The sequence below is a fragment of the Pteropus vampyrus genome, unplaced genomic scaffold, assembly GCF_000151845.1.
Source record: "Pteropus vampyrus isolate Shadow unplaced genomic scaffold, Pvam_2.0 Scaffold53, whole genome shotgun sequence".
Classification (NCBI taxonomy): Eukaryota; Metazoa; Chordata; class Mammalia; order Chiroptera; family Pteropodidae; genus Pteropus; species Pteropus vampyrus.
In genome coordinates, this window is record NW_011888834.1 from 9,061,339 (window position 1) to 9,074,533 (window position 13,195).

Sequence of the window (13,195 nt, forward strand, 5' to 3'; positions counted from 1 at the left end):
TTTAACTGACTTTTTCAAGAAATAGAAACTATCATGAAACACCACAGGCTGATGATTCTCAAAATTAACCTCCAGATGAGGCCTGTTCTCTGAGTATCAGAATCAGTCTCAAGTACTCACACAACAACTTGAGTGGATGTGGCCCCCTCAAAACCCTATAAACCAAACATGTAGAAAAGTGAACACATAACTTTGCCTACATATCTGCTCTCTACATCTCTTTCTGAGATGAGACAACATTTTCCTGGGCATGCAGCCTTGTACCCTGGGAGTTGGCTTTGTTTCTCCATATCTTTTATCTCCATCATGTACAAGTTTACTGACAATTTCTACTGTTTCCATCCTAAATATTTCTTGAAATCTATCTTTTATTTCCATCTGTACTATTATTCCAGATTCTCATCACCTCCATCAGGAATACAGCTTCATACCTGATCTCACTATATTCAACATGTTTTCCCATACTCACCTTCTCCAGATAGCCTCCAGTATGAACTCACCTCTCCACTTAAAACTCTCAAAATGATCTCCTTTTCCTATGGGATGAACCAAATATTTTGTACCATGGTCTGACTTATTTCTTTCACTCTTTGACTCACACTTTCCATTCTAGAAACATTACGCTGCTTGTAATTCCTGGACCACACACATGCCTTTCTTGATGTCACTGCATTTAAATGAATTATTTTGAGGGTCAACCAAGAAGACAACATAGGAGGCCAAACTATATTACAAAGCTGTAGTAATCAAAACAGTATGGTATTGGCATTAAAAACAGACACAGATCCATGAAACAGAATACAGAGCCCATAAATAAACCCACATATATATGGTTAATTAATTTTTGATAAATGAGCCAAGAATACACAATGACAGAAAGGATAGTTTCTTCAATAAATGGTTTTGGGAAAATTGGATTGTCACATGCAAAAAGAGTGAAAGTAGACCTCAATCTTATACCATATAAAAAAATCAAGTCAAAATAGATTAAAAACTTGAACACAAGACACGAAACCATAAAACTCTTAGAAGAAAACATAAGGGGTAAACTCCTTGACATCGAACCTGGCAATGATTTTTTTGGATTTGACACTAAAAGCAAAAATAAACAAGTAAGCCTATATCAAACTAAAAAGCTTTTGCACAGCGAAGGAAATGATCAACACAATGAAAAGGCAACCGATAGATGGAATAAAATATTTTCAAATCATATATTTGATAGGATTTGATATCCAAAATATATAAGAAACTCATTCATCACAATAGCAAACAAACAAATTAACTAATTAAAAAACAAATAACCTGATTAATGAACAAAGGACCTGAATAGACATTTTTTCTAAGAAAGACACACAAATGGCCACCTGCTACACGAAAAGGTGCTCCATATCACTAATCATCAGAGAAATGCAAATCAGAACCACAATGGGATCACCTATCACCTTTTAGGATGGCTATTATTAAAAAGACAAGAGATAAATGCTGGTGGAGATATGGAATAATTGAGAACCATTGTACATTGTTGGTGGGAATGTAAACTAGGTACAGCCACTATGGAAAACAGAATGGAGAAATTAAAAATAGAATTATCTCAAGATAATCAGCATTAATAATTAGAATGGAGAAATTAAAAATAGAATTAATCTCAAGAAATTAAAAATAGTATTATCATATGATCCAGCAATCCTGCCTCTGGGTGTATATACAAAGGAAATGAAACCATTATCTCAAAGAGATATCTGTACTCTCATGTTCATTGCAGCATTATTCACAATAGTCAATTCACTGTGTTGTATATTAGGTTGTATGGAAGCAACCTAAGTGTCTGTCAATGCAAGAATGGATCAGGAAAATGTTGCATATATACATACAATGAAATATCATTCAGACCCAATATAGATAAACCTAGAGGGCATTATGCTAAGTGAAATAAGCCAGACAGAGAAAGACAAATATGGCATAGCATCCCTTATATGTTCCATCTAAACAAAAAAAAAAAGTCAAATTCATAGAAATAAAGTAGAAAAGTGGTTGGTGGGTTTAGGAGGCCAGGGGAAATAGAAAGAGGTTGGTACAAGGGTATAAACTTTCAGTTATAAGATGAATAAGGTCTGAAGATGTAATATATAACACGGTGACTATAGTTGAAAACACTATTGAATAACTGAAATTTCCCGAGAGAGCAGAAATTAAATGATCTCACAAACAAAATATAGGTTAAAGATGGAGGTGATAAATGTGCCAGTTAACTCGATGGGTTTAATCCTTTCATAATGTATACATATATGAAATTATGACATTGTAGCACTTTAAACATCTTACTGTTTTGTCAATTATACTTTAATAAAGATGAAAATAAAATTAAATGAAGTGTTCTCCATAGCCACATCCCAACTCTTCACTTAGATAACCTCCACTTGACTCAGTTAGGTGTTAGCCTTTGGTGACTCTCTTCCTACCTGAGCTCCAGGATATAATGTACATGATAGATTTTTCTTTGCCTCATCATATTATCTTAATCACAGGCTTATTTGTTTCATTTCTTATTGCCCCCCTCACATAGTCTTAACAATTTGCTTACTTGAATAAAGTCGAGGAACTTTATGAGGAAGATTTCTGTTACGTTCATCTTTTTATCCACTGTATCCAGCACATTATTTAGAATATAGCAGGTCCTTATAGTTTGTTGAATTAATTAATGAATTGAAATACTGTTTTTCAATAAATATTTCTGGTACAGGATTGCTATCTATTGGGATAAAATTAATTAAAATTCATATTATCGAAGTCCTTAAATAATCTGAAATAAAAATTTTACTTAATCTTTTGATTTTTGGACTTCATTTTAAACTCATAAAGAACAAAGTACAAAAGTTTACATTTACTGAACATATTTTGGCTCAGGTAATTGATCTAATTGAATCAGTGATTTAAAATTTTGCTGCACAAATTAATATTATCTCAACCAGAATAACTATTTATATTGATATTATTCTTTATCTTGATTAAAGAACTGAAACTCCCCAGAATGAGTATTTCTATTTATAGCCCTGTGTGAATAAAATCCTCATGTCTTTTATTTTTAATTTTCTCTATCTCAGCCAACAGGGTTTCATGTCATAAACCTGGGTTCCTTCTGTAAGAACCTCTAACTTTGCTATCTTCTGCTGAAACTAGCATGGACTTTCCTTTTCTAATGTTGCATCGGCTAAAACTTGTTCCACCAGTCATTTCAAAATTATCAGCCCCTCACACAAAATGACTTTCCTTCATGCAAAGCTTTTTCAGATTTTAAAGGAAAACTATTGTTTTCTATATTGAAACAAAAATTGAGTGGTACGGAAATTAAAATTTTACACATAATACTTTTACTAGTCTCGATGATAAAAACACTCTTACACGCACACATAAAACAACAACAGTAGCAACAAGTCAAGCAAACAAATGATAGGATGGATATCTTAATTTCTTTTTTCTGTAACTTATCCCTTGCTTCAGAACAGTACTTATATTTTAGATAATTACCAAAATCGAACAGCAGAGGGCAGAAAATAGCAAACTCTTTCTTTGAGCATGCTCTTCTACCCAACTGTACTAGTTTTAAATTTTTCAAAATATATTTTATTACTGATCAATTTAAGATACATTCTAGAAACAAAAAGTTTCTAAACATTAAAAATAAATTCAAGTATTTTTCATTTATTTTAATGACCATTTCTTCAATTTCAATGTATTATATTGACAGTATTCTGATAAATACAAGCTATATAATCTTATAGTAAATTTGAAAAAGTTTTTTGAATGATAATATTAATACGATGATGTTAATATTGCAGGAAGTATATCCAGATGTTGTGAAATTAAGTACTTTGTGAAAGACACATTAATAGAACAGCAATTGAATTACAAGTAATGCCTACTAAAATTTTTATTTCAGTTTTTATATATGAATTATAATTGGTCAGTGAACAATAATATTTGCCCTGAATTATTACATATAATTCACTGGGGACATGCTCTATGCTTCAGCAAATTCTTATTTTATATCTTTTGTTTTTATAGAATGTAATTCAGTCAATTTTGAGTTTATATTTACCCTTGACTTTGAAATAAATTAAGATAAAAATAGATTTGAAAAGCCTTCAAAAATTAATTTACATTGACCCACAGGTTAAGCATCACTATTGCTCCACATTTAAGCTCCTCTCTCTCTTGCTCTCTCACTTTCTTCTTTCATTCTAAATTACTTTGTATGGAATTGAAATTTTTCTTGTAATAAAAAATTGAATGAAAAAAAGAAAATGGCAGAGAAACTATTTTTTTTATTTTGCTTTGAGCTCTTATTCATTCTTTTATATATAACTTGAAATTTCAAATAAGAAATTATTTCGAATTATTTTTGTGCCTTACGTCACAACTAGTGAATGAATGAATAGGTAGGATGTATTTGATTATTATTTAAATTGTAAATTTGGATATATATTTATTTATGTCTCTGTTGCTATTTTTATTATTTATTTTTTAAAAGGCTAAATGCATTTTATATATAGTGAAGCGTTTATTAACAGACTAACATAAATTCTTGATGATAAAACTGGGAGTTATTTTTACTTGTAGTATGTAAGCTTAGTAATAAATTATGGATATGTTCACTTCCTGGTTTAGGAATATGCCTCAAAAAAACAAAAACAGAGAAGACCATAACCTGAAATCACAGAATTAAAGGATTTGAGAGCTATAGGGGCCACTTTGTTGATCTTTCTCATTTTTAAAATGGGGAAATTGAGGCCCAGAGTGATTAAGGGGCAAGTAGGAGATAATGTAGTCAACAGGAAGCTCTAGGGATGATATTAATGTGACAATTGCACAGGAAGGCAGCCTGGTAAACTAACTCTCTTGGCATTCTGAAATATTGCTGGTCATTTATTCCTTTAGTATTGTGGGCTCCAATCTTCTGCCTCCTGGAAACGGTCCCTTGTACTCAATCTTCCTTTATTTCTTTGTTTAAACCACAAAAGCCATTACATTTAGTGAGAAATTTCTGAAGCAGCAGAGAGAATTTCCAGAGCAGGTTCTCAGGCACCGGCATGGCAAGCATTTTCACGTGAAGCGCACAAATTCCACAGGGGGGAGTCCAGTCTTCAGTCCTCCACGCTAACTCCCATCCCACACACTTTTAATCCTTAACCTCATCTTTTGTTCCTAGTAGTCTCGAGGTCGCGAGTTCAAAATGATGTGAACTTAGCTGACTCTCCTTACTTAGGCAGTGATTTTTCATACTCACGGAAAAAGCGCGATAGGGTTTCTGATTTCTAACTAACTCTTTTGGAAAGAGTCTGCATCTCAGCGGCCTTTCTTGACATGCTTCGCTTATGTTTTGTTTTCTCCTACAAACCTTTCCTTCTTGGAACGGAGTCTTCTGCTTTCAATCTATATAAAGAAAGGACTACAAAGGAACCAAGTCTACATGTCTCCGCTACGAGAGAGTCTGCAGTGAAGGCTGCGAGAGATCCCCGCACCGAGCTGGCTCCGCAAGTTGGCATCACAGACCGGTGGAAGACACTCTAAAAGATGGGATTTCCATGCAAAGTATTTCCAAGTTTCAGTCTTGATCTTCTATACAGCTTTAGCCTCTAAAGATAGAGTATTGGGTTTTCCCTGGGTCATAGATACGTCACCTTTAGCTAAAGTTCACAATTTGTGAACACTTCTTCGATGGGTATTTTGTTTGCCTGTTCGTTTTATGGCTCAGTCAGGTGAGGCAGATGGTAGCCTTTCTATATAGCTAAGTAGGTTTTCTCAGGCTGTTGAAGATAAAAATCAAAATTACTTTTAACGTAAAACAACAGGGCCTGGTGACAGAATGTTTCACCGCCAGTAATTAGCAAGTTGGCTTCTCCTTTACAGCAGCCGGAAATCAGCTTTGCTGCATTTGGTCCAGGCTGGAGCATCTCCGCGGCAGCTGCAGCGGCGGCACAAAGGTAGAGCAGGCAGGGAGCGGGGCGCTGTCCTTGGTGCTGAAAGCCAGAAGCGCGCGGTGGGCACGAAGCTCGCGAAAGGAGGTCTCGCCAAGGGACAGCCGGGCTGGGCTCAGCCGCGCTTTCCCAGCGGCGAGCACGAGACGCTGCCAGGGCAGTGCGGGGTGCGGGGTGCAGGGAGGGTGAGGGGTGGACGCGCGCGCCAGCCGTCTGCCGCGAATCGCGCACGCGCGTCCGGGACTGCCTTCCCCTCTCTGTGACTTGCGTGTGTGTGTGTGTGTGTATGTGTGTATGTGTGCGTGTGTGCGCGCGCGCGCTTGAGAGAGAGGGGAGAGAGGGAGAAGAGAGCGCGAGAGAGGGTGAGTGTGTGAGTGCATGGGAGGGTGCTGAATATTCCAAGACACTGGGACCACAGCAGCGGCTCCGCTAAAAACTGCATCCAGCCAGTCCTCCGGACTTCGGGAGCAGGGACGGGGCGCAGGGCATCAGCGGCCACCAGCAGGACTTGGGAAATAGGAATTCTCCTGCTTCCACTTCAGGTTTTTAGCAGCTTGGTGCTAAATTGCTGTTTCAAAATGCGGAGGATCTAATTTGCTGAGGAAAACGGCCAACGAAGGAAGAGGAGGAAAAGGGGGATAAAGGGAATATTTTGTGGATGCTCTACTTTTCTTGGAAATGCAAAAGATTATGCATATATCTGTCCTCCTTTCTCTTGTTTTATGGGGACTGATCTTTGGTGTCTCTTCTAACAGCATACAGATAGGTAGGTACCCTTTGTGCTCTGCTTTTGAATTGTGCATAATTTGTTCACAGTGGACAAATTAATTCATGTCATGTAGACTTATGTCATACCTTGACTGCATTCCAGATTTAAATTGTCTAAAATATACATGTTTTTCTTGAGATAAAGCAAAGGGAAAAGACAATGTCTTTGAGACAAGAGAGGAAAAGGTCTTCTCATTTCTGACCCCCAGATTTTATTTCTGCCTTAACATTTTCCCATTTACCGAGATTCTCTACGGGTCTGGGTGCAAAGCTTGTGATTACGAGAAAAGGCAAACGTTTCTGGCCATCTACCTTGCCCTCAGACTCTCATCAGTGTCTTGACCCCTTGCCTACCATATGGATGTTCGACTCCCCGCTGCCCGTGTCTCTTGATGTGTTTATTCGGCCTATTAGCGTTAATAGACTCCTGTGCTGTTGGGCGCTAGCAGGCTCCTCTCCTTTCCCTCCCGGGCACTGACACTGTTCTCCTCCTTGGTGTTTGTTCTTTGCAGGGGGACTTTTTCCCAGGGGCGCCGATCAGGAATACAGTGCATTTCGGGTAGGGATGGTTCAGTTTTCCTCTTCGGAGTTCAGACTGACACCTCACATCGACAATCTGGAGGTAGCAAACAGCTTCGCAGTCACCAATGCTTGTAAGTAATGAATATTCATGTATTTCGGGTGCCGCACGCGGAAAGCCAGCGAGTGTGAGTGCAGGGTGGTATGTGCGTGTTTCTCTGTGTCAGTGTGTGGGTGTGAGTGACTGCACACGCGCGTGCGTTTGACAGCGTAGGGAGAAAGTGGCTGCAATCTCGGGGACCCCCGCTGGCTTGGGGGGAGGTGAGGAGGGAGCAAAAGGCAATGAAGAGTGTGCGCACTAGAGAGGTGGGGTGGGGGTTGGAGCAAGGTGGCTTCCTTAGGTTCAGGGAGTTCTAGCAGATCTTGAGTGCTTCAAGAGAAGCCCTCTCTCCCTCCCTCTCCCCACACCTTGCGCGCCTGGTGGCACCCTGCCCACAGAGAACACGCTGTTCCCCAGGGCGCGCTGTCGGGCTGTTGGATAGATCCCAAGGGGGACTGCCGGAGCCCGGCCGCCTGCCCCGGCAGCTGCAGCCCTCGCCTTCCTTCGGTTCCGGGTTTAGGTCTGCAGGCCAGCAAGGGTTCACTCTGCAGACCCTGCGAATCTTATATTCTCCGCCTCCACGGGACAGGTTGTTAAAATGGTTCTGGAGTTGGGCTCGGGGCTGTTACATAACGCCCACCGGAGGGGCGCGGCGCAGCGAGGAGCGAGGGTGACGCAGGCCCCAGCGGGCCGGGCCGGGTACTGGTGCGGGAGCGTGTCAATTTCTCGCGGCTCAGTTGAGCTTCAGCCTTCAGTTGAAGGGGGCGATTCTGCCAGGGGGGTCGCGGTCTGCTTGCAGGCCGGGTGCGCTCTGTTCTCAGGTAGCGGGTCTCGGGCAAGGGCAGCGAGAGGAAATGCACCTGAAAGCAGCTGGATCCAGCCGAGTTTGAAAATCTGAAGAAGTCTCTGATCAGCCATTTTAGTCCTTGTAGTTATCCATATTAGCCCTATCACTCCGCGCAGTGTTCTGGGACACGCAAGGAGGCTCTATCAAGGCTACAGACAAAGTCATGAAATCCAAGCAATTAAATCTCTAAAGGGTTTCAATGGAGAAGCTCGGCAGCTCTTGTCCCGGGCTCCCACCCCCGCGCCGGCGTGGGCTGTGCAGCCGCCGCCACTATATCTTCCTGCCCTCTTTCCAGCAGCTGCCATAATTTCCTGCCGACTGGGTTGGAGTAATTCTCTCCGGCTTTGATGTTCTCAGTTTGTATTTCATAGTTAACAATTTGGAGGGGGCTTTGCAGATGGTTCACCTCCCACTTTGGCTACAGTGTAAAGGAGCTAGCGGAAAATTACCACAGAAAAACACCCAACTGCTGTCTTCCCACATTAGACGAACAACTGGTTGCCATTCCACTTCCCCTTATTAAGCCTTAATCATATATATTCGATGGTTTAGCTTGATTATCATATCAGGAACATCACCAACTAATTTGGAAACCCCCGTCACCCGAATGAAGATATGAAACGCTTTTCTTTGATAGAACAGGGTCATTATGATGGTCATATTAGATCAGATGCCTAGATGTTTATAAGGAACCTATTTAAGAAGGTTTCAGTGCTATATGTTTTCTTCAAGTGAGAAAAGAAACTGGGGGATGGGGTGGAGGAGGAGCAAAAAAGGGGGGAGACAGACGCTTAAAGTGGATTTGCAGCTTTAAAAAAATCTACATAGAAGAATATAAGACTATCTTGAAAAATTTTAGTACTTACATATTATGTATTTTATATGCACACATGTTTAAGAAAAACCACTGTAGTTTAATTTTTGAAGGCTTTTATACTTCCCCTATTTACCTGCCAGATTTTGATTATTCATTTGATTTGATATCATTTCCAGTTTTTTCCTGAATTATGATTGACAGCTGTAACTAACTATGTATCTGTACACTAGTGTGAAAATGCTTTAAAAAGTAATGAACCTAAAAGCAAGACTATGATTACCGGAAGTATGTAGATTTTGAAAATGAGGTGAAAATAATTGACAGCTATACTTCTTGAAAACTGTCAATGATTCAGAAATTCACTCATTAGTGAAAATAATGAGAGGGCCTGACTGAGAAAATAACTGGTATGTCCACTGACCAAAATGAATATTCCTCAGGACAACATGTTGAATGACTGCACTGAGGCTTTGTAAAGACTAAAGATTAAGGTTAATTTAGGTTAGGTGATGAGGTTAGGTTCTCAGTCTCAATATTTTTGAACAGATCTATTTTTAATATAAATTTTATTGAAATAAGATACGCAGACAGACAATGTACATATATTAAACACATAACTCCATGAATTTCCACAGAATGAATACGTGCTTGTAATACGCACATGAATTTCATTTAAAAAACACACACACACTCAATCTGACCATAGTTCTGAGAAACGTCTTCATTTTACACAGATTTTTTTTGTTTGTTTTTCCCAGAAAATGAAGCTGAACTAAAAAATATATGTGTGTCTTCAGATCCCCAGATTACTCCTCTGTGGATTATTATTCTAGAATACTAAAACAAATGATGGTGAAGAATTGAATACATTTTCAAGTTTTCCATATGGAAATTTAGAATCATGGCATTTGCAGCTCCCATGTTATAAGTAATCTTACTGATTGCTAAAGAGAACTAGTGAGGCACTGTTATAGAAGAGAGACTCATTGGATAGAATTTTCTGGAGTTGACATTGCCTCATTGACCAGGCAAATTACTTAACATCTGTGAAGCTTTGTTTCTTCATTCCTTTAGAAATTTCACAATGTAGAGATTGTAAAATGAAACGGAGTGTTTGTATCCTTATTCATTTGGTTTTTTGTTTGTTTGTTTGTTTGTTTGCATAGGCAACAGAAAATGTAGAAATAGTTTAACTCTTTTCAGAGAGAGATGCTATGTAAACTACAATCACAAAGTTAGCAGTCAAGAAATGAATGGAAATATCTAATATTAAATTTGTCAAGATGAGTCTTGATGATTTAAATCCTCCTCAAGGTTTTTCTCCAATGCTTAGCCTTTGTTTTCTTGCCTTTGCAGTCAGGGTAGTCCATGATTCTTTCCTATATGAAGTGAAATTAGCAGCATCAAATAGGTTGATAGCTGAAATCAAAACGACTTTCTCTCATTTTTTACAGAAATCTAAGGAATTCTACACTTCAACTCCATTATTAAAATGTGTCATCAATCAGTGTTCATAAAGTAGCTTGTTCTTCCTCTTAGTTAAATCATAAAAATCCCACAGGGTTAATTTTATATCTTAATATCATAATTTCAAAATAGGGAAGATGTTAATTTACTAATTTAATTTAATTCCTGAGATGGAGGAACTTATTTCGAAATGTCGAGGTTGCCTTTGATTTAAGTATTCAGCAAGATCTACTGATGGGTTAAAGTTATGCAAATGAAATGAAGTAATTATATTCTGAACTGGGTAAAATGACTGTGCATCACACTGAACTCCCACATCCTTCTCTTTCACAGCCACAGTGGGATAATGCAAGTACCTATTTGTTCCCATTTGTTTCCATGGGTACCTGAGAAAATACAGATTTCCAATTTCTTTCTTTTTCTCTCTCCCTCCTTTTTTTGCCCCTTTCCATACCCTTTGCCAATCCCCTTCCCTTTCTTCTTAGCTATAGATAATACTAAGGTTTTTTTTTTTTTTCCTGAAGGCTGTTCAAACATAAACCTTCATTATGAGAAAATACAAACTGTAAAATTAGAAGAAAAAAAAAAGACTAGCATCTGAGTATCTGATTATTCAACAGCTGAAACCAGTGACGGGCCTCAAGAATTCCTTTCTCTCTCTTCCCTCTCTTCATATTTATTGAGGGCCTTCTAGTTATCAGAGGCTAAATGAATGCTTTCCTTAAAGCAATTTGTTGTTGGGTTTTTTTTTTCAGCCTTTCCCCTCTATGCTCTTTTGAATGGTTTTGAAAGCCTTGTAGGCCTTGACGCCTTCAGTGTGCCCTGGCCACTGTAGTCTTGTCTAAGAACTTTAGTATAAAGATGTGAAGATAATCTAGTAGTTCTTATACAAAAGCAAATTATTACAGTAATTCAAAGTTTTGTGAAAATAATAAATTTGATATTATATATGTGCATACACCACATGTTGTATATAGTTCAATAAAATCAACAGATTTTAGGAAAATACTAAATATTTTTCCATTCTAAAAAATTTTAATAAACTTTAATGCTGTGCTCATTACTAAAACTTGTTTAATACAGAATTGTCTAAACAGACTCTAAACATGAATATTTGATCCCATAGGGTTTGGAAGTAAAAATATTAAATAATAAATTTCCTGTTCAAAATCTTTTTCTTTTCATGAATGACTTTGACAAATAGCTATTCATCTATTTTAAAATAACTTAATAATTTTATATTTAAATTCCGTAAAAATAAATTATAAAAATATCAAATTTAAAGAAAGAGCAGATAAAAATCTACTTTTTCTCTAAGCCAGCAGATGGAGTTGTTGGAGAAAATATTGTTCTTCATAAAACTGTTGCGCAAACTGAATACCTTTTGAAACACCGTAAACAAATGTATTTAGAAAAATTGAAAAAAATATAAATGATATCAACTTCAAAAAATTTACTTAAAATGCTGTTGGAAAGATATCTGATTCTTTATAGAAACAGAGTGCCTTCGATGTTTGTTAAGTAGACTATCTTAAATATTCTTCTAAACTTGACTTATAAAGGCATTCAGAAACAGTACTAATTATAAATGCTCTTGGAGAAGAGAGAATTCTAAGATTATATTTTTCAGCCTTTAAGCCTTGATTCTCCAGATATCATTTTAAAGATGTATTTCTTATCACTGGATTGTAGTCATGAATTATTGAGATTGTATATCTGTGTTCTTCAAATTAATGTTTGCTGAACCTATAATACACTTTGTATAAATGCAACTTCATGTGCATGTGTGTCTGTGTATACACATATATATGTAAGATGTATATATGTATAGTTATAGATCTAAGTAGTTATAGATTTGTGAGGTTATTGTGTTTTGCCATTTTTGTTGAGGTAATTACCAAAACCTGGAGTTACTGACATATACAAAATATACAAAAATTTCATAAAACCAGAATGAACTTGGATGCTATTAAGCAAGGAGGGTGTGAAGAAAACCATGGACACATGTACCAATATACAGTATCTTACAAACCTGGTGGTGTAACTATTCAGTTACATTCAGCTGGATGTTACAAAGAAAGAAATAGCTCTTTGTATGTAAGAATAATTCATTTGTCATTGGATTTCTTGTAGACTTACATCCTTCACTTATCACAAGAGACTTTCAAGAAAACGATACATTATACTAAAGAGGAATTAAAGAATGGTGTTGGTTGAAATTTTCCATTTTCGATAAAAAGAAACTAAAATTTACTAAATGAAACTATAGAAGCTTAATATTAATAAGAAATTATTCCTGTTATACACCTTTTTGGGGTCTTACAGGCTTCGACCTACTGACTGGAGGTATGGAGTATTTCCATTTCACGTCAAGTCTTTAAAGTAATAGGGTCATTGCATTGTGGCATTATGACAAGAGAATGCTGATTCATGTCCAGATCTTAGATTTTTTTCATAATCTCTTCCAATAACACTTTACAATTTTGAAAACTTCTTAGAACCCTGAAAATTTTAGAAAAGGCTTAAAAAGATCAGTTGCTTTCTAATTATTCCAGCATGATTTGCTATATAATTGACTTTTCAAAGAGTATGTGTTTTTCCCTCCTCTCTTTCCTTCTTCTGCTCTCTTTAAAAAAAAAGTGGATAGATCTACTTAATCTGCACAGCAAATGCTATTATAGGAAACAAAATCTAAATCGATA

The 13,195-nt window shown here is 37.2% G+C and overlaps 1 protein-coding gene across 7 annotated transcripts in view; it reads left to right on the forward strand.

The window, feature by feature from the left end:
• The first annotated feature begins 5,754 nt into the window (after nt 1-5,754).
• The window catches only part of GRIA2 (glutamate ionotropic receptor AMPA type subunit 2), a 139,807-nt gene continuing 132,366 nt past the window's right edge, over nt 5,755-13,195 (forward strand). For 2 of the 7 annotated variants that reach the window (XM_011360334.1, XM_011360335.1), the window contains exons 1-2: nt 6,196-6,741; nt 7,256-7,396. In XM_011360334.1, coding sequence (XP_011358636.1) covers nt 6,654-6,741; nt 7,256-7,396 — 229 coding nt within the window. In that variant the 5' untranslated portion in view covers nt 6,196-6,653. Of the gene's footprint in view, nt 5,982-6,195; nt 6,742-7,255; nt 7,397-13,195 lie in introns of those variants that run through there. The other 5 variants (XM_011360333.2, XM_023530721.1, XM_011360337.1 and 2 more) reach the window with 4 other exon arrangements.